The sequence below is a fragment of the Homarus americanus genome, unplaced genomic scaffold (assembly GCF_018991925.1).
Source record: "Homarus americanus isolate GMGI-L3 unplaced genomic scaffold, GMGI_Hamer_2.0 scaffold42405, whole genome shotgun sequence".
Lineage (NCBI taxonomy): Eukaryota > Metazoa > Arthropoda > Malacostraca > Decapoda > Nephropidae > Homarus > Homarus americanus.
Genome location: NW_024753126.1, coordinates 265,337 through 287,500, shown reverse-complemented (window position 1 = coordinate 287,500; position 22,164 = coordinate 265,337). Strand labels below are relative to the sequence as shown.

At 41.4% G+C, this 22,164-nt stretch overlaps 1 protein-coding gene across 1 annotated transcript in view; it reads left to right on the top strand.

Annotated features, from left to right (window-relative positions):
- LOC121855279 (orexin receptor type 1-like) overlaps positions 1–22,164 on the top strand; it is a 76,632-nt gene that overhangs the window by 24,570 nt on the left and 29,898 nt on the right. Inside the window, exon 2 of the mRNA XM_042350161.1 lies at positions 14,748–14,927. Coding sequence (XP_042206095.1) covers positions 14,748–14,927 — 180 coding nt within the window. The remainder of the gene's footprint in view (positions 1–14,747; positions 14,928–22,164) is intronic.

Genomic DNA, 22,164 nt, shown 5'->3' with positions numbered 1-22,164 from the left:
TTAGTGGCTTCCTTGTTGATACTTGTTAATACTATGTTAAGTGTTGTTATGGAATGTGTTAATATAAATGATTTGGGGGAGGAATATTTATATGTTTTTGTTAATATCTACAGTTTATGTTAATGTGTTTATGTTAATACTGTTTTTTATTGATTGTATAGCTATTGTTTTTTTTGTTTACTGTTTAGTATTATCGTATTTATTGTAGCTATTGTTGTGACGATTCTTATAAGTGTTGTATTGTATTTTATCTCACTACTACTATTGTATTTCTTCTCCTCTTCTTCTTAATCTTCTCTCTCATTCTCCTTTTCTTATCTTCTCCCACAGCCCTCCTCCTCCTCCTCCTACCTTCCTTTCCTCCTCCTCCTCCTCCCTCCTCCTCCTCCTCCTCCTCCTCCTCCTCCTCCTCCTCCTCCTCCTCCTCCTCCTCCTCCTCCTCCTCCTCCTCCTCCTCCTCCTCCTCCTCCTCCTCTAAGACAAACACCCTATCTTGTATTAGCTCCACTCTGCCAGGTCGACTCTCACTGATATAACTTAAAGTCGATTCATTAAAAATACATTTGTGTGTGTGTGTGTGTGTGTGTGTGTGTGTGTGTGTGTGTGTGTGTGTGTGTGTGTGTGTGTGTGTGTGTGTGTGTGTGTGTGTGTGTGTGTGTGTGTCTGTGTGTGTGTGTGTGTGTTTTGTTTTGTTACACATTAGAGCCAAAATCTAGTACACGTTGCAACAGTTTTCCGATTAAAAAAAAATAATATAAATAAAAGATTGGAATTTTATTTTGGTTAGTCATCTAAATCTGGTACGAACAAATATGATTGTTGTTGTACTATGTTGTGTTGTGTTGTGCTGTGCTGTGCTGTGTTGTGTTGTGCTGTGCTGTGCTGTGCTGTGCTGTGCTGTGTTGTGCTGTGTTGTGCTGTACCCCACAAGTCAAGGCACGAAGGCCCGAGGTTTGGACGTATGTATTCCTGTTCGTGGAAAATATTTTGTCATCTGCTGGGACTCGGAAAAATGAGACACCAACCCCGGAGGAAGGGAGCTGACTGACGGCTAGAATATACTGTATAAATAAGAGAGAATTTTCCTGCAAAGAAGAACCTTGTATAAAAGTTCAATTTTAAGTTTGTAAATTTCTTGTAGAACTTTAAAACAAAAAAATATTGCAAAATTTCAAATGGGTAGGAAAACGCGATATAAGTAAACTTTTACACGAATAACTTATGAATGTGTTTGCATTTTTAGAAAAAGTTGCCCCCCCCAAAAAAAAATATTTTACCAAGTTAGACAATATTCTTTTTATTTTGTGAATATTTACAGTATATATATATTTTGAGCTAAGTAGGTATAGATATGAACTGGTCTATACATCATTATTGTATATACTGTAAATGTTTCTTTGTCATCTTTCTTTACACTGCCTACCACACCTTATCAAGTTAACATTACGTTGTGTTCAGCATCTGTCAGGAGGAGGGCCGCGGTACCTCAGGTGTTTACGGAGTATAACTTTAAGATAAACGAGATAAGATAAGAACTTCTGGTGAGTTAAGATGTAATACACTTTATATCTCCATTAGTGTCGTCAAGTTGAGCCATTCATCTCACCACTGACGTCCATCACGTATTCATATGTTCATTACCGTCGTTATTTCTCCCTCAAACACTAAAACTTTAATATCGAGAAATGTTTCAGTGTTGAAATATGTTCTATATCCTCCCAGTCCACTCCTGAACCCTGTCAGCCGTGAGGGACAAGACGATGGTATGATCATTGGAAATCTGTTGAGGAAAGACAGACGATAAAACTCTAAGACCTGCGTCATCAGTGGGTTACGGCGCTCCCGGGCTGACACGAGCAGGGACCAGCCTTATAAAATAGGGAAGTGAGAAGCGGAAAGCGAGCCAAAAATACTCTATATTGACTCTTAAACCCAGATGAACGTGACAGAGGAAGCTATACGTCTCCGTCAGGCGTCTATATGATGTGCCAACTGCTGACGTTTATGGCCGGGTGAGCACGGGAGATGTAGACGTACTCTTGACGTCAGATCAGATGAGCTTTGTTGACAAGTCGAACAGCTGATGGTGTTAGTGCTGACGTAAAACGGGTTTATCCTCCTGACTCGTAACTAACCTGGGTTAATGTGTGTGTGTGTGTGTGTGTGTGTGTACGCGCGCACACGACTACACGAGCATACTTCCCTTTACTTCGTCTCTTTCATTTTCTCTATACGTCTTTTAACCTTCTTCTTCTACCACTTTTCTCTTCATTTTCTGAGTTTTATCATACTATTTCGAATTGATTCACCCCCTTCTTTCTCTTCAACCTCTCTCCACTTCCTTCTTCACACTCCTACCTCCTCTCTCCTCTCCTTCCCCCCCTCCTCCCCTCCTCTTCTCCTCTCCTTCCCCCTCCCCCCCTCCTCTTCTCCTCTCCTTCCCCTCCTCCTCCTCCTCCTCTTCCCTCCATCTCCTTAAGTGGCATGTTGACAGTCATAATCAAATTCTACCAGAGTCCATCACACCCACACGGATCATCTAACTCAATTTCCATTTTCCCATATTTTAGATTTCCACCAAAATAGAATAAACCCCCCACCCCCCCCCACCCCCACCCCCAGTGAAGTTTCGACTCTTTATTTTTCCTCCTGATTACAACACGATTTATTTCCACCGGTTTGTTACGTCATTTGTATATGTAGATTTAATTTGTTTCAGCTCAGGTCACGTAGTACTAGAACACACACACACACACACACACACACACACACACACACGCACACACACACACACACACACACACACCTGTACTAGACGCCAACAAAGAACATTATTAAGGTACTTTTTGTTTACCTGACACGGAATTTATCTCGCCCTTTCTGCTGCCTCCTCTGGTCCCCAAAGCTCTCAAAGAAAGAAAGAAAGAAAGAAAGAAAGAAAGTAAATATGACATACTATATAACCAAATATAATAAAACAAAATAACAAAGACTGATAAAAAATAAATAATCTTAAAAAAAATATTGAAATAAAATATAAAAACACTGATAACATCACAATAATTCTTAAACATTCTTAACAATTCCAGAGTTATTTAATTACCTTATTTACCCTGTTAATTATCGATTTCCTTGTAATTACATAATTTACCATATGTGAATTACTTATCTGGAGGTTCAATATTTACTTATGTAGTGTGTTAAACTGTACTATCTCTTGTGATCTTAAAACAAAGGGTAAATAAGGGGTTTGTAGTCGTGTAGGATGTGATACAGATAAGATAAGCCAATGTTATCTTTATATGGATGGTGGAATTGTGTTGGTGAAGGCTCAAGCTGTCTGTCTGTCTGTCGGCTATCTGTTATCCTGTACGATATATAGCACAGTGAATCTTGATAGTGTTTCCCCTCTCTTGCTATCTGAGAAGGCAATATACTGTGTGTGTGTGTGTGTGTGTGTGTGTGTGTGTGTGTGTGTGTGTGTGTGTGTGTGTGTGTGTGTGTGTGTGTGTGTGTGTGTGTCTGTGTGTGTGTGTGTGTGTGTGTGTGTGTGTGTGTGTGTGTGTGTGTGTGTGTGTGTGTCTGTGTGTGTGTATGTGTGTGTGTGTGCGTGTGTTCTTAACTTGTATGGAAAGCTAGTTAGGGGGAACATCTTTTACTTCACTATCGCTTCCTCTCGTTTCCCGTCTCACCTATATCTCTCCTTTACTTTTGCTGCATTGTTTACGGTTTTCAAGGTTCACTCTACAATTTAATGGATGTTTGTTTGCCTCTTTCCCTTCTATCTACGAGAACAAAGGAACTTAGAAGTGATTCATGTTTAGCGGAGACGGGGAGCAGTTTTACCCCCACGGAAGAATTTACTCGATTTTGAAGAGTTGGAAAAAAGCCAAAAAAAAACCTCCGGCCGGGGTCAAGTGTCTACACCAGAGACACCTGAATAATCTTGCTGGTAGGTTAGGTTAGGTTAGGTTAGGTTAGGTTAGGTTAGGTTAGGCTAGGCTAGTTATTACGGTTCAAGTTTATTGTGTTTTCACCGACTAGATGTTGTCCAAATACTGAAGAAGGTTTGGTAAAAGGTTGACCTCACTCTTCCCTCCCTGTTTGACACCCTCCTCCCTCCCTCTCTACCTCCCTCCTTCTCTACCTACCTCCTCTACCTCCCTCCTTCTCCCTACCTCCCTCCTTCTCCCTGACCTCCCTCCTTCTCTACCTCCCCTCCCTCTACCTCCTCCCTCCCTCCTCCCTCCCTCCCTCCTACCTCCCTCCCTCTCCCTCCCTCCTCCTCCCCTCCCCCTCTACCTCCCTCCCTCTCCCTCCTCCTTCTCTACCTCCCTCCCTCTCTCCTCCCTCTCTCTCCCTCCCTACCTCCCCCTCCCTACCTCTCCCTCCCTCCCTCCTTCTCTACCTCCCTCCCTCTACCTCCCTCCCCTCCTCCCCTCTCCTCCCCTCCCCTCTACCTCCCTCCCCTCTCTACCTCCCTCCCTCTCTACCTCCCCTCCCTCTCTCCTCCTCCCTCCCCTCCTCCCTCTCTACCCTCCCTCCCTCCCCTCTCCCTACCTCCCTCCCTCCCTCCCTCCCTCTCTACCTCCCTCCCTCTCTCCCTACCTCTCCTCCCTCTCCCCTCTCTACCTCCCTCCTTCTCTACCTCCTCTCCTCTCCCTCCCTCCTGCTGTTCACGAAGAAAATCAAGTTTGCGACATATATCTTCTGCAATTAAATTTATACAACTCCTTTCCGATTAACAACAAGACTTTAATAATCTTAGGCAGAAAAAAAATGGTTATATAAACACCGGGTTATAATCTTCTCCTGACTACTATAGTTGTAGTGTTGTGTTGCTGTTCACTACTCTCTATAACACATTATTATTATTATTATTATTATTATTATTATTATTATTATTATTATTATTATGTCCCATTGAAGATAAAGAATTAATTTCCATCAGTCCTAACTAACCTAACATGACCTAACCTTCACACACACACACACACACACACACATACACACACACACACACACACACACACACACACACACACACACACACACACACACACACACACACACACACACACACACACATTCCGCATAATTAACCAGCCGTCACCCACACACACACAGACACAAAGCTTTCAATTCTGTTTTAAAATTTACCCATAATCAGTTTTCCTCTGGCGAGATTTACGTGCAGAGACAAAGAGGGTAGAGAGAAAATGAGAAAGAGAAGAGGAGAGAGAGGAGAAAACAGAACACAGAAAGAAGGAAAACAGACAGACAGACAGGCAAGGAGGGAAAAAAAGACAGACAGACAGACAAAAAGGGAAAACAATGGAGACGATACACACACATAAACAGAGAGACAACAATGTATGTATGTATGTATGTATGTATGTATATATGTATGTATATTCAGTCTGATAGCCCCCAAAAAACCCGCAAAAACAAACTGATTTTAACACAAATTTCAGACAAATAAAACAAAAATAAGTTTGCAAATTCTCCCCAAATTTACTAAAAAAAAAAAAAAAAAAACACTGAGAAACTTGCTTAAGGCAAAAATATGTTCAGCGTACGAGAAGATAAATAAATTCACGGTCCTCAGGAAAATCAAAAAAAAGTAAAGAGCTTCTGCGTGAATAAGATTTTTGAATTTTGTTTTTATAGTTACAGAATATCGCCCCCAAAAAAAATTATCATGGCTGCGCTTGTTTTTTTGGGAAAGTAGGGGGGGGGGGGGGGAGGAGAATTTGTTTAAGTGAAATTTGCATCGTTGCTTAGTTACGTTCCAGGCAATCTTGTTAATTCTGGCTCTCGTTAGGCTGTGGGAGTGTTTGTATTTAATTAATTAATCCACTCGTCAATTTACTATTTATTGCCTAATTATTTTTAACTCTATATAATTAATTACTCTCAGTTCATAAAAAAATTACATCCATTTATTTTATTTACTTTAATTACAATTACTATATTTTTCTTCGTATTTTTTTTTTAATGTGGGAGGGAGGAGGGAGGAGGAGGAGAGGAGAGGAGGAGGATGGTAAGAAGATTCTGAGAGCAAAAAATAGGGATATTTTTTTTTATAATTATTGTAGAATTTATGTGAGAGTGGTGGTGGAGTACAGAGGAATGTGGAGTGGGGTGGGGGAGAAATACTGGAGGGAGAGGGAGAGAAGAATGGAGAGGGATAGTGGAGTGGGAGAGGAAGAAGTAGAGTGGAGGATGGACCGGTTAATTCCACACAGAAAGAAATTCCTAACAAATATCGTGGTGGGTGACGTCTCAAACTCTCTCTCCCAAGTACAGTTGGGTAGTGGGTACAGTGTTCACTTCCTGTTTCTAATTGTCCTGGTTCGATCCCAAGGAAGTCCAAGCCCACTGATCACTACCCTTGAACCGTATCTCTCTCTCTCTCTCTCTCTCTCTCTCTGGAGGGAGGAGGGAGAGGTACCACGAGATTATATGGACACACTGATCAGTATACCTGTATCAGAGGGAGGAGAGAGAAGGTGTTTATTATGCATGGAAAATTTTTAAGGAAGATTAGTTTACTTAAGCTTGAGAGGTTAAGATAATAGTGGTTGGGAGAGGTGTGTGTGTGTGTGTGTGTGTGTGTGTGTGTGTGTGTGTGTGTGTGTGTGTGTGTGTGTGGAAGGCGTGAGAATTTAAGGACCCGTCTCGTGAAAATGTGTGAGAGAGAGCGAGATTATACGAAACCTCCTTGTTTATTTACAATCCATTTCCACTAAATGTTAAAATATATTTCCTATATTAAAATACATCAATGAGAGTTCCATTTAATACCGAATTCGATCTTTAGTACAACGTAAGAAATGTTTTAGTACGTAATGAAAAGAGAGTTAAGAGTGTAAGGTATTGTAATGTAGGTACAGGTAACAGAAACTCATTTAGAATCTAATATCAGGTAAATATTTTAGTAATTACAGGTGTGATTATTAAAAAGGGTTGGTGAGTATTGTCTGTACTGATGGAGTCTTCAGATCAGTGTGAATGAACTAGTGTCAATATTCAATTCTAAAATGATGAGTGAAATGTATATATAAAAACACACAGATTAATTCATTTATTCATTCATCAATCACTTCACCTTTACCTATTCATTTCTGTCTTTGATGTATAACATGTGGTGGAAGTAGTGTTTTACAATGTATAGTGAGAGAGATATAGGAGTTAATGATTGGTTTTAATAAATGATTGTGTATCCAGGCGTGAAGCGAGCATGACTGAACTGTGTATGACAACAATGGGTGTCAATATGTGTAGGAGAGGGAGGCAGAAGAAGAAAGAGGAAGAAGAAGAAGAAGAAGGAGAAGAGATGAAAAGATATTGAAACAAAACAAAACATGAAAGGATGGTTCTGAATGTGTGTGTGTGTGTGTGTGTGTGTGTGTGTGTGTGTGTGTGTGTGTGTGTGTGTGTGTGTGTCCTGAGAGAGCAGAAATACCCTAAAGGTGTAGTGGCCAGATAGTTCCATCCATCCAACCATCCATCCACGAATAAACGAATAAAAAGAGAGGAAGATAAAGATGGAGATAGGAGACAGGTAATAAAGGTAACGAGACAAAAACAGAAATATTTACGGTCTCAGACTTAAAGATTGAAAGTTAATGGCGACAAGAACGGAGAGAGAGAGAGAGAGAGAGAGAGAGAGAGAGAGAGAATAAACAGTAATTATAACAACACCCAATATAGGCTCGTACAGCCTGTTAACACCCCTGACAGACTGACATTTAATAAACACACTACAACTATTCCTCTCAGTCTTCCGGAACCATTTCATCTGTCTAGAATCCAACTTTTTTTTTTACCCACTCTTGACTTCGTATTCACCCTTGACTTTAATTGAATTTAAAAATGTAAACAAATAAAAAAAATCTTCACTTTCATGTCTTTTTTAATTTCATTTTGTATTTGTTGTTGTTGTTATTCATTAGTATTAAATCGTTAAGGTGAATGTTAATTTGTCGACCAGCAGTTAAAATTGTAGTGAAGGAAGGTTGTGTTTTGGTTTAATTTTTAACGAGACTAATGCTTCACTGATTCACTATGCTTCACTATGCTTCTTCAGTCTTATATACAAAACCTCTTGGACGATGATAGTGAAATGAAGCTATTTTGTGACTAATTCATAAAAATATTCAATACCTAATGAACTATCAGAGCCCAAACAAGACTCAAAATCATTGTGTCAGTAGTGAAGATGACAACATGACGCAGAGATGGGTGAGATCGTTCACTAACTCTCAAGGGTTTATACAGCGCCAGGTCGTAGAGTCAGTCACCTTCCTTGCTCTTAGTCTCGTGAAAAAAAAAAAACGTTGAAGAAACATTGGATATTTTTTTTTAAGCTGTCAACGTCACCATCAATATTCAGCCAATAATCGATACTGATACAACGTCATGAGGCCACGTGCTACCAGTGTATTTTGTTCATTAGTTCAATATATTCAGTGGGGTGTATCTCCCTTATAATGGAATGTTTCAGTGGGGAAAAGCTCCATCAGGTGATATGGATAAGTGGCGTATTTCTTCTTCTTCTTCTTAGACATTCACATTTATTCATATATTTCATCTTTCTTGACTTTTAAAACCAAGAAACTCCAAGAAATGTGAATTTTCAACGGGGTAAAAGTCACACATAAGCAGATGGTGACTTAATCCTGGTGAAATTTCATCTGCCAACAACCCAGTCATGTCAACCTTACTGCCTGAAGTGTATCTTTGACGTGAGAGACCTTAGTGTGATGTGTATAGATGTGAACGAACTTTCAGTGGTAAAATGTGTCCTCGTCAGATAAATATTCAGTAGGATGGGTGTCCCTCTCTCCTCACTCCCTCGCTTCACTTTTTAATCCACGTAATATCTTTTCTTCCTCTTCTTCCCTATTCTATCCATCACGTCCTTCCTTCATCTCCCTCACTCCTATCCCCCCTTCTTTTTCTCCTCCTCCTTTCTTCCACCTTCTACACCTCTTCTTTTTCTCCACCTTCTTCCCCTCCTCCACATTCTTCTCCCCCACCTTTTTCTCCTTCTTCTCTTTTCCTCCCCAACCTTCATCTCCTCTTCCTTTTCCTGTTCCTCTTCTCCCCCCTTCTCTTTCTCCTGCTTCTCTTCCTGCTTCTCCTCCTTCTCCCAGGACACTCACTACCCCATCCATCAGTCGGCGTACTAGCGGCTGGGAGATTCAACTATTGTCATGCAAAATCTCGGTACAAAGGTGATGGTGGTGGTGGTGGTGGTGGTGGTGGTGTGATGGGGTGTAGTGGTGGTGGTGGTGGTTAGTGGTGATGGGGTGGTGGTGGTGGTGGTGGTGGTGGTGGTAGTGGTGGTGGTGGTGGTGGTAGTCACGGTGGTGTTAATGGGACTGAGTTAGAGAGCTTTAACCAGACCAATATTAACTCTACCGTTAATATCTCTTACTTATCTCTATTACGTCTTGGCAATGGACAATATTTCTTAACACGAGTTCACAATTAAAGTCATTACCTAATATAAACTCCATTTTGTTGCTAGATATTAGTAACACCAAACTAATAAATTCCACAATTACATATCAGACCTTCCGGGTAGCTGATGACGTCACAGGAGGTATGAGAATAAAAAAAAAGGAAAAAAATATGAGACTTATATTTCTCAGGGTTATGTTACCACGACAATATCACACTCTCACGCTAGGAACTTGATATGAATAATTTTTATTGTATAATGCAAAACGACGTAGGAACGAAAACACTACCTCCTATATACACTGAAAGATGATATATATATTACGTAACTCATATAAATTTTCATATAAATCTACGTGGCATAAAGAAGTTGGAATAAAAATCACGTTCTAATTATTACAGGACAGTTTTACTCGTCCCATGAAGTACGAGATCCTCATTATAAATTTTTGTGGAGTTTCTCTGGTCGCGACACACACACACACACACACACACACACACACACACACACACACACACACACACACCTCCACACCCCTGTCTGGATATATATATATATGTTTGTAAAGCGGGTTTTTTACTCACACTGAAGTAAAAGTTTTATACAGAAAATAATGAATTCGAGTTTTCATGTATTTTAGAGAAAGTGACAAAACAGTGACAGGAAAATTTTTAGTCTTGTCTTTATGTTTCTTGATGATAAAAAAACTTAGTATTTTGTGGGTTTTTTTTCCTCCTCCTCGACATTCTTATTGTCTCCCGTACACGTTCCTCCCCCCTCACCTTTAACCCCTTGAGCACGATATCTTAACCCCATGAGCACGATGTCTTAACCCCATGAGCACGATGTCTTAACCCCATGAGCACGATGTCTTAACCCCATGAGCACGATGTCTTAACCCCATGAGTACGATATCTTAACCCCTTGAGCACGATGTCTTAACCCCATGAGCACGATGTCTGCCCCATGAGCACGATGTCTTAACCCATGAGTGATATCTTAACCCCGCACGATGTCTTAACCCATGAGCACGGTCTTAACCCCATGGTCGATATCTTAACCCCATGAGCCTTAACTGAGCACGATGTCTTAACCCCATGGGCACGATGTCTTACCCATGAGCACGATGTCTTAGCCCCATAGCACGATATCTTAACCCTATGAGCACGATGTCTTAACCCCAAGCACGGGTGAGCACGATATCTTAACCCCATGAGGATATCTTAACCCCATGGTACGATATCTTAACCCCCATGACGCGATATCTTAACCCCATGAGCACGATATCTTAACCCCATAGTGCACGATATCTTAACCCCATGACACGATATCTCTTAACCCCTTGAGTACGATATCTTAACCCCATGAGCACGATGTCTTAACCCCTTAATTTATACTTTTTTTAATAGTCATTATTTTATAAATATATTTTTTATAAGGCTTAATTATTTATTTATCTACATTTTTTTTTTAATTTCTACATTTTTATTTATTTTTTTATTCGTCATTTGTAAACAGAATTTCCACAGGACATAGCTGAACACCTGGACACATTTCGCTACGTCCCAGATGCAGTCACAGCTTCTGGTTAAAGAGGGATTTAGTTTGGGGCCAAGACAGTGTTTACGACCTAGATCCTCCTGTCTGCTGATATTAAAGCGATATTTCCTCAAAACCTCCCGAGATGGCGAGGAGTAATGTTCGCGTGGTAGTTATTGGCGGGAAGTAATGTTCGCGTGGTAGTTATTGGCGGGAAGTAAAGCTGCATCGCGAACATTATTGGATGATAGGGGTTTATTGACGATGGATAATGTAGAGTCGTAGACGATATATGGTGATGGTTAATGATACTGGTTGATAATTGTGGTTAAATATATCAATAATGGTGGTAAATGGCGGCGTTAGTGAGGATAATAAGCGGAGGATAATGTTGGCGGTGAGAACTTCTGATACTGAATAAAATTAATAAGATAGTGATGGTTAATGTCATAGGCACCGGTAATTAATTCTGGTTAATGTTAAAAGATAAAAGTATTACTGGTTACTGAGGTAATTAAAATATTTTCAGGTGATTTAATTATTCAATATTTACATTTTCTTTGGGATTGTTATTATGGTACATATTAACGTTTGTTCCGCCAGCACAGAAGGGGACTGGTTATCACACGAGTCAGGACAAAACCTCACCTCACCTAACCTCACCTCACCTCACCTCACCTCACCTAACCTGTCGGGTGAGTTTTTGTCCGTGCACTGAGGTAAGGAAGAGACCATCCAAGGTTACTGTTACGCCCCCTTCAAGGTCGAACTGCTCCGTGGTGTTACCTTGCTCGTGTAACCCTGGCAGCTCCCTGTCGTAAAGTGTTGGAGACGACGACGAGTTAAAAGAACAAACTTGCTGGAGCTCTGTCTGTCTGTCTGTCAGGAGGTGAAAACTATGGAACGAACGAACGACCCAGCGGACGGGTATCACGACAAAGACCTGACCTGACCTGACCTGTGTACGTCATGAGCACCGCCGTGAAGACAAGTTGGGGCGGCTTCCTTCCTCCCTGACTCAATAAATCTGAAAATTTATGGACGAAGAGAAAATTACAAGATCTTGTCCACAATGAAGGTGGATGTTCCTACTCTGTCTTGGGGCTTTGATAACTCAGCGTAACCCAAGTGGGCCAAGAGTAAGCTGGCCGGACACACAGCCTCGTGAGCCATGAGTAAGCTGGCCGGACACACAGCCTCGTGTCTTGGCAGCGTGGCGGGTACTACACCAGTCCCTTTATTTCTTGAACTCTAAACGCAGATAGACAGACAGACAGATAGACAGACACAAGGCTCCGGGCACGAACCAGCGACCCTAAGGAGAGGAGGCGACTGGTGTATCCAACGACCATCTAACATAACAGTGGAGGAGCAGAAGTGTCAGTGACCCTTGGCGGTGCTGACAGTCCAGCTGACACACACTCGTACAGTACATGGCGTTACTCCAACACCACTGACTGTGAGGAAGTGGTGACCTGGAGGGGTGGAGGGCGAGTATGGGCGAGGAACTACTCGCCTCCACCCACCTCGTGTACCTCACTCTGATTATACAGTAATTACATTGATGGCTGTTTAGACATACATCGTTATACCTTAATTAACAGAAAACCATTCATGTAATGACTTATTCAATTACGAGTCCTTCCATGTTTAGAAGAAAGTCTGAGGTATTTTAATACAACTGTGATTTAATTACGTTACATTATCACTGGAAATATAGATGACACGAGTTTCTTGCCGTCATCATTCCTGCCAATGAATTCTCGGGAACCATCAAGTTAACAATATTGTCTCCTCTGTCGGCCTCCTAATTACAGTTCATTTATGATCACTTTATAAAACATTACCCATCACACTATATCACCATCATCACCACAACACATATCATAGTTTTTCTCCAATTTACCTTGTGGTGAGAGAGGCAGGAGGCGCGGACCTATCATGTCTCCATCATCGCCTACTAGACAACACTGGGGGAGGAAACGGTAACAAGTGCCCAAGCGATAAACAACGCACGTCAATTCTGTTTCCCCTAAATTACAATGTACATTTTTCCCTGTCGTCGTTTATCAGGTGAATGAACCAACGACCGGAGAATTTCCCTAAAAGGTTTTAACCAAATAACGTTTTAGTTTGATCTTGACGTATATTTAACAAAGCACTGTAATATCTATACCTCGTCTAGTATATATATATATAAAATAAGCGTTACGATACATATTAATAAGGACCGTGTGTTCTGAGTCTACTTTTCGTTCACCTTGTCTCAGTCTTTTGTACTGATGAAAGGAATACATTTGGTGATTACATTTCCTGAGAAGCATTAGTGATGAACTCTTTCTTCGTCTGTCACTTCTGTTTACTTCTCTCTGTCTCTCTCTCTCCCTGTCACTGTCTACCTATCTGTCCCTCTCCCTGTCACTATATCTACCTCTGCCCCCCTCCCTGTCACACTGTCTACTTCTCTGTCCCTCTCTCTGTCACTCTGTGTGTCTGTCTGTCTCAGTGTACCCAAGGAATGTCTGTGTCTCAGCTGTGCCTCAGAAATATTAACCCTAATAAAGAATTAAGAGTAAAACCTCAGAAGTAAGATGACAGATCAAGACAAAGTTGACGGTGTGTGTGTGTGTGTGTGTGTGTGTGTGTCAGTTACTTTGCTTCCTAACCCACTAGTACACATACACACAACCACATACATACATACATACATACATACATACACACATACATATCACAGAGATTCACTTGGTTCAGCCGATGTAAAAATTGCTTATAGAACGATTTCTGGAATTTTCTCCTGCAGAACTAAATTTCCACGGCGAAAATTCCTGGAATATTTGACATTTTAGGAATGGTAAAAGTTATACATGGTTCTTGGTGGTACTGGTGAACACACACACACACACACACACACAAACACACACACACACACACACACACACACACGTCAACAACAGTTACATATACTACACTAATAAAGAGGTTACTAAGCGACCTCAGTTTAAGCCAAGGCCCTGTAGCAACCATCCAGTCAGATGCTATTGGCGTACCTATTGGTCGAATTTACTGTAGCTAATAGCGAGAAGATTAACCTGGCTTTGTCTAATTTACTGGAGCGCCTCTCTCTTAACCCTCAAGGTGTAGCCATTAACCTGGGATTATCCACTCACTTATACCGAGGATGAGGGAAAGTAGGAGAGGATGAGGGAGGGAGAATTGGAGAGGGTGAGGGAGAGTTGGAGAGGGTGAGGGAGAGTTGGGAAAGGTGAGGGAGATTTGGGAAAGGTGAGGGAGATTTGGAGAGGGTGAGGGAGATTTGGAGAGGGTAAGGGAGAGTTGGGAAAGGTGAGGGAGATTTGGGAAAGGTGAGGGAGATTTGGAGAGGGTGAGGGAGATTTGGAGAGGGTAAGGGAGAGTTGGGAAAGGTGAGGAGTTGGAAGGTGAGGAGAGTTGGGAAGGTGAGATTTGGGAAGGTGAGGAGAGTTGGGAAGGTGGGGAGAGTTGGAAGGGTGAGAGAGTTGGGAAGGTGAGAGATTTGGGAAGGTGAGGAGAGTTGGAGAGGTGGGAAGATTTGGAAGGAGTAAGGAGGATTGGGAAAGGAATTAGAAAAGGTTACCTATAGTAATTCTCTCTCTCTCACACACACACACACACACACACACACACACACACACACACACATTTCCCATCCACAATGTTCAAGTTTATCCACTTCTCTCCCCCCTCCCCCCCTTAGGACGTACCGATCCACGCGACAATGGTGACGATGGTGTTCGTGTCGATGGATAGGTACCGCCTGATCCTCTACCCACACAAGGCTCGCATCCCTCCCTTCATCGCCGTCCTCGCCGTGTGGGTCATCTCTGTCTGCGTCGTCCTTCCCTACGCTGTCTACATGAACTACATCGATCTACAGGTAAGTTACAGAGCCGGTTACCTGGGTCATGGGGCCGGATAACTAGGCTATATTTATCTACAGGTAGGTCATGGGGCCGGTTACCTAGGTCATGGGGCCAGATACCTAGGCTATATTTATCTACAGGTAGGTCATGGGGCCGGTTACCTGGGTCAAGGGGCCGGATACCTAGGCTACATTCATCTACAGGTAGGTCATGGGGCCGGATACCTAGGCTATATTTATCTACAGGTGGGGGTCATGGGAAGGGTTACCTGGGCTACATTCATCTACAGGTAGGTCATGGGGTCGGTTACCTGGGTCATGGGGTCGGTTACCTGGGCTACACCCATCTAATTAAGACCCGATCTATCGTTCAGTTACCTGCCATAACGACGTTTTTGCTCATTATCTTCAATACTAACGACCTCATCTCCCCCACTATGTCGAGTTAGAGTTACATACATAAAAAAGTAAGAATCTAAATATTTTCCCCAAAGTTGAACATATCTACAAGTGGAAGTTTAAGTCGTTTATAACTTAACAAGATCAACACGAAAAATTTTACCCCCGGGTATATGAGTTATGTAGGAGAAGTTGGAGTTATTTACAAGACTCAAGAGCTACACAGAACTACAAGTAGAGTTTAGAAAGTTAGCAAAAATTCCCTAAAAGCTGTTCAAGATAACTTGAATATGGTGTGTGTGTGTGTGTGTGTGTGTGTGTGTGTGTGTGTGTGTGTGTGTGTGTGTGTGTGTGTGTGTGTGTGTGTGCGTGCGTGTGTGTGGAGAAGCTCAGGAATAGTGAAGATTTTTACACTGTTAACATAAATGATTAATAATTTCCTCTAGAAAGCTTATAAAATAGAAACTTTTCCACCATTTATAAATAATAGTAAGAAGGTTAAATTTCCGTATTAGGGGGTCGTTAGTTCGATTCCCCTGGGCACGCCTAGTCCACCCAGCTGTAAACGGGTCCGTAAATTTACAAGTTCGGGAAAGTGAAGGCGGTCAAGTTCACTATCCACCACTCTTCCTCCTTGTATACCGAAGGCTTAATATAGAGTGTGTTGTGTATATTATATCCACAGTGTCCCTAACGCACCGCCATGCCCGTGGGAGCCGTTTCACCCCTCAAGCCTAAGATATTAGCATGCATAAAGTGGTTGATATTTATCCAAACTGCCACCGCTCAAGATTTATACCATCTCTAGAGTATTGCTGCCGTAAATAATTGAAAAAGAATCCCTATGTTGTAATTATATTTGGACGGGAATTAAGTGAGTATCCTGAGTAGAGGTGATGAGGTGTGTGTTTACGGCTGTTTCGTCTACACACACACACACACACACACACACACACACACACACACGAGCCATTATTGACATAGATGAGGGAGAGGAGTACCGTGGGAGCTACACACCTGTGCTCACCTGGCGTGGGTGTTGCTCACATAGCCGTGTGTGATGTGTTCCTGAGATAAATTGTGAGGTTATCTTGTGAGATGTCTTGTGAGAATTTATGAGACGTCTTGCGTGCTTTATGAGGTGTTTCAGAGTTGATTTGTGAGACACTTTTGTGAGTAAGCTGAAGTACCCTTTTGAGCAGGCTTGTGAGACATTCTCCTGAGACACAGACTTGAAAGCAGGCTTGTGGCACCCTTTGTGAGACGCCCTTATGATCAGGTTTGTGAGATACTATCGGCAGACATTGCAGCCTCGGGGGATTTAGTGAAACGCCTTATTCAATCCCCAGATTACAGAGGACCTGCTGAGACACCTTAGTAAATCCTGGGATCACTACACGCTTCCCAGCAGCTGGCTCTCTCAGCTCCTCACGGGTATCTTGGTTTATCTCAGCTGGTCTCAGGGCTTGTTAATTTATCACAGCTGGTCTCAAAGCTTTACTAATTAATCACAACTACATTTCTACACCAACAAGAAACACAGTATTTCGATTCAATATCAATGTTCGTCTCGTCTAACTTCACCTTCTTATCAACAATACACCTGGCGTATTGTCCCCTGGCAGCTACATCCTTCTTCTTCACTAAAACACAGAAACTAAACCGGGATCTTGACTATTCAGAGAGTTTGGTTGTGTCTGCATAGTGGTTAATATGTGTTCTCTATTGTCTTTCTCACTCCACCAATTACCAGCCAATATTTCTCACCGTCTTTCTCGAGTATTTCCCATTGGCTTTCCTTCGGTGCCTTATCCGCCATTAGAAAACACAGGTTGTATTTTATTTTATTTAGATTTGTTCTCTTTTCACACATATGCTTATCGTTATCTCTCATCGTTATCTCTAATTGTATATGATTAATCCAGTATCTATTTCCTATCTTTAATTACTAGTTTTATCGTTATTCCCACTTCTTCACACAGTCAAAATATAATTAATTTCCTGGTTTCAATTTTGTATTTATTTTGTGGTACTTTTCCTTCTCGTTTTATTTTCCTATTTAATTTCTTCTTTATCTCTTCATTCTGATTTATTTCATTCATTTATTTTCTTCTTAATCTTTTCGTTCCTCCCTTCATTTATCCTTCCATTCCGTTCCTCTCGACCATTATCTCACCTTATCTTACTTCTAATTAACCTGACATTCCCCTCTACCGTCCTTCACTCCTTTTGTTCTATCTCTCCTTTATCACTCTCTTCTCCCCTCCTCTTCATCCTCTCTCTCTTCCTCTCATCCTCTCCCTCCCTCTCATTCCCTCCCTCCTTCTCATCCTCTTCCTTCCCCCTTTAATGATGATAATAATGATGATGATGATGACAATGACGATAATAATGATTTAACCATTAAATGATGACGATTTAACCCTTTAAGGACAATAGTTTAACCCTTTGAAGACGGCCACTTAAACCTCCAGGAGTCAAAGGGTTAAAACTACGAGGCGACCCATCAATCAATAAGATCTAGGGGGAAGAGGGGATGGGGGGAAGGGGAGAAGGAGAGGGGGGAAGAAGGGGAAGAGGAGGAGTGAGTGAATGGAGAGGGGAAGACTAGAACCCCTCACCTTCCCCTCCGTCACAAACGAGAAGACTCACGTAACGCATATAAAGCATTCCTGGTCCAACCTTTAGTAACAGCGGTCGTGAAGGGAATAACGGCCACGGGAGGAGGGAGGAGGGGTGAGGGAGGGAAGAAGGGGAGGGTGAGGAGATGGGGGCACAGGAGGACGCAGGCGCAGGATATATCGAGGCTTGAATGAGAAACAATGAAGTACAGTAATGTGGAACCATAGCGGACCTTATGGGAGGGAAGTCCGTTAGATCAAGGGCCCATTAGATGGAACTTCTATTTAGCGGACCTTATGGAGAGGGAAGTCCGTTAGATCAAGGTTCCATTAGATGTGGAACTTCTATTTAGCGGACTATATGGAGGGGGAAGTCCGTTAGATGAAGGTTCCATTAGATGTGGAACTTCTATTTAGCGGACTATACGGAGGGGGAAGTCCGTTAGATCAAGATTCCATTAGATGTGAAACCTCCATTTAACGAACCATTAGATCTTTGTCCGTTATATAGAGGTTTCACTATACGAGTAGATTATAACATTATAACAATGTGGATATACCATTATAATCATCCCATACAGTGTGGATATCCCATTACACTTATTATAGCTAGAGTGAAAGAATCATTTAGGTTAACACAAATAAACCCACCAGGAGAGCACACGAGATATGTATTGCTTTTTGGCTGCACTCTCGTGGTGAATATGCAATGAGGTTAAGCTGAGTGCCTATACGAATATGAGTCTCGTGTGATCTTATCTCAAGAGGTAGTTGTGAAATATACTGAAGCTAGTGAATTATTAGATATATGAAGTGGGTTGGTGGCTTGTTATATATGACGTGAGTTAGTGGCTTGTTATATATGAAGTGGGTTAGTGGTTTGTTATATATGACGTGGGTTAGTGGCTTGTTATATATGACGTGGGTTAGTGGCTTGTTATATATGACGTGGGTTAGTGGCTTGTTATATATGACGTGGGTTAGTGGCTTGTTATATCATATATCAGGTGGGCTAGTGGCTTGTTATATATCACGTGCACTAATGACTTAAGTACCTTGATTACTAACTGCTTGACTGACTGCTTAATTAACAACGTCTCCAACTATTTACATCACTATCTAATTAACCACGTGCCTAAACACCGAATTAATTACCTAACAAACTAATTGGTCAATCACTGCCGTCCCAACAATAAAGTCCTCGATGACAGAGAGGTATGAAGAGGTCTTTTGGATAACTCTGACAACGAGGGAGAGGATGCATAGGGAGAATGGAGAAAGAAGTGGAAGAAAGAATGGGAGGAAGAGAGGAACGAAGGGGAGGGATTAAGAGAGAGAGGGAAGGAGAAATGAAAGGTAGGAAGGAAGGAAGGAAGGAAGGAAGGAAGGAAGGAAGGAAGGAAGATGGTAGACACAGTTATAAATGCATACCTGTTGATAGATATATACATACAGTAATACATATGTAGAATTAATAACTGATATGTAGAATGACTGATAGGCATGAATATATTACTCGTTGATACATAAATAACTTGGTATATGTACTGTATATATATATAAACCAGGTAAACTCTGTAGTAAGCTCACACCTGTAGAATATTAACAAGGGGAAGGTGAGACAGGATCCTATTTACCTGTGGAGAATTAATTAGGAAAGGTGATAGAAAAAGCAAGAACATTATCCTAAATACTTTCCAAGCCAGAGGTTTTAAACAAGATCTCGTGTTTAATCACAGGGTGGACGAGAAACTTCAGGTAATGAGATATCTTCCTAGGGCGTTTGTTGTCTGTCCTGGATTTCGTATAATTGGAAGCCCTTTATTTTATTTTTATTTTATTTTATTTTTCCTGCAGGATTAAATTCGTACTCATCCCTGTCATTACTGGGAATAATAAGAAAAAAAAAAGACGAGACGAAGCTATGTTTAGTTTTTTAAATCATACTGGTAAATCTGTCTCTCTCTCTCTCTCTCTCTCTCTCTCTCTCTCTCTCTCTCTATCTTCCCTCCCTTCCTCAATCTCTCTCACTCTTTCTCTCTCTCTCTCCCAACTGCCCTCCACCTCAGGCAACACACCATCACGTAGCGCTGTTCAACTGATAAGAGAACACCTCACTACCCCTCCCACCCTCCCACCTTCCCACCTATCGTTCCCTCCCAATTTCCTTTCCACCTTCCATCCCTAATAAACCCCAGTGTGTGTGTGTGTGTGTGTGTGTGTGTGTGTGTACAATAGACAAAATAGACCGACAGATAGACAGATATACAACAAGGGAGAGACAATGAGATAAACATAAATGGATGATACAACATTGACGTGACTCCCACACATAAACAACACGACAAGTACAGTATATATTTGTCTTGTAGTCGTGTGATATTGAATGACTCGTGAGCATTAAGGTGGACTCAGCCTCCCACACGAGTATATATATATGAAGCTGAGATACTTTAAAAACAAAATAATCCTAATTATTTGTACTTATGTAGCTACAAGGTTAATGTAGATAAATGTTAAAAAAAAAAATCATCGTGTGTGACTCCTGAGGGATATGTAAAACACATTTGGGAATTACTCTATGGACAGTCGTGATTCTTATGCAGTGAGATTTAATTCAGCTTGCAGTAAACATTGGTATCAGCTTCGTCATTGGCTGTTGGTAGGTTTGTTGCAACCAATAGCCATCCCAGCCCATAATAACGTCATTATTTTGTATTACCAATAGTAACTAATTGTCTTTACACTCTGTCGATACCAATGGCGCTCTCAAAGACAGAGTAGTATAAATATTTCCTTACTCATCCACTCTCCACTACCACTGTGATGGAATGGATCTCACCCCAGATATTAGTTTTATCTGATGGAATAGCAGCGGGGAGCCATTTAAAATCAGCTAAGCCTTTGGGAAGAAAATGTTATTAAAATTATTGTTAATTCCCTTCTCCCTTTTGTTTTACTTATATATTACTTTCAGTTTTATAACAATCATCTGCCGGTACAGTGACATATAACACAAGAGACCGGTCCTATAATAGCGACGTGAAGGAACACTTAACACATGTGCCTCATAATGGTATAGACAAGTTGCTGACCTTCCTAAAATAATGGTGTAATAACTTCATTTTCCTATCAGCCGACGAGTGATGGTCCTCTGGAGAGCCACTTATTTAATACTGCATGGTAACTCTTGCACGAACGCACGCACAAACACACACACACACACACACACGCACACACACACACACACACACACACACACACACACACACACACACACACACACATACACACACACACACACACGTATATATGGACTTCCCCAAGCTCATTTGCTGCTGCTTTTCTCGTTAAAGATTGAATCAATAATTCATGAAGCCTTGTCCAGGTAACACTCCCACTCTATCTGTCAGCATAAAAGTTCACTTCATTTCTGTCCTCAAATATTAGTTTTCCTATTTTCGTGTTGAACCGACCGTAATAAATAAAAAAAATCTTCATCATACAAGTTTATGAGTTAGTCATAAATCTTCTACCTGTACCTGTGAATAATTAATATCTCATCCCAACTGGTTATTTTAATTACACACCTGTCTCTTAATTATGAGATACTACTAATTTCCTAAATATAATTCTTAACTCTCCTACATCACTGTTGACGTCTTCAATAGTAGCAAGAATAACTGTCCCTCTATTAACCTCCTATGTATATATATATATATATCTCTTACAGTATGTATATATTTACCTGCTATGTATATATTTACCTATCTTAACCATTTAACCCTATTTCTCTGGTTATTGAAGCTTAGTTTCTTTCAATAGCGTACAGGTCACACAACCCACTTAGTGACCCGGGGAGGTAAAACACGTCAGCTGTGATGGTTAGAGAGGGACTCGGGGGTCATACTCGCCACCAGGTAGTTGAGGGCGACACTGTTCTCTGTAGGTTCATATTGAGGCGTTAATGGACCATAAAAAGGCCACAATGGTACACAACAGGTGGGTCATTTACCCCTCACACTCCACCTGACCGCTGGTAAATTGCTCTCACCTTCCTGACCCTAACGACTCAGTTATATGGTCTTGGAGGTATAGCACTGACCGACACACACACACACACACACACACACACACACACACACACACACACACACACACAGGTTATGATGATGATGATGATGATGATGATGATGATGATGATGATGATGATGTAACCCACTGTAAATAAT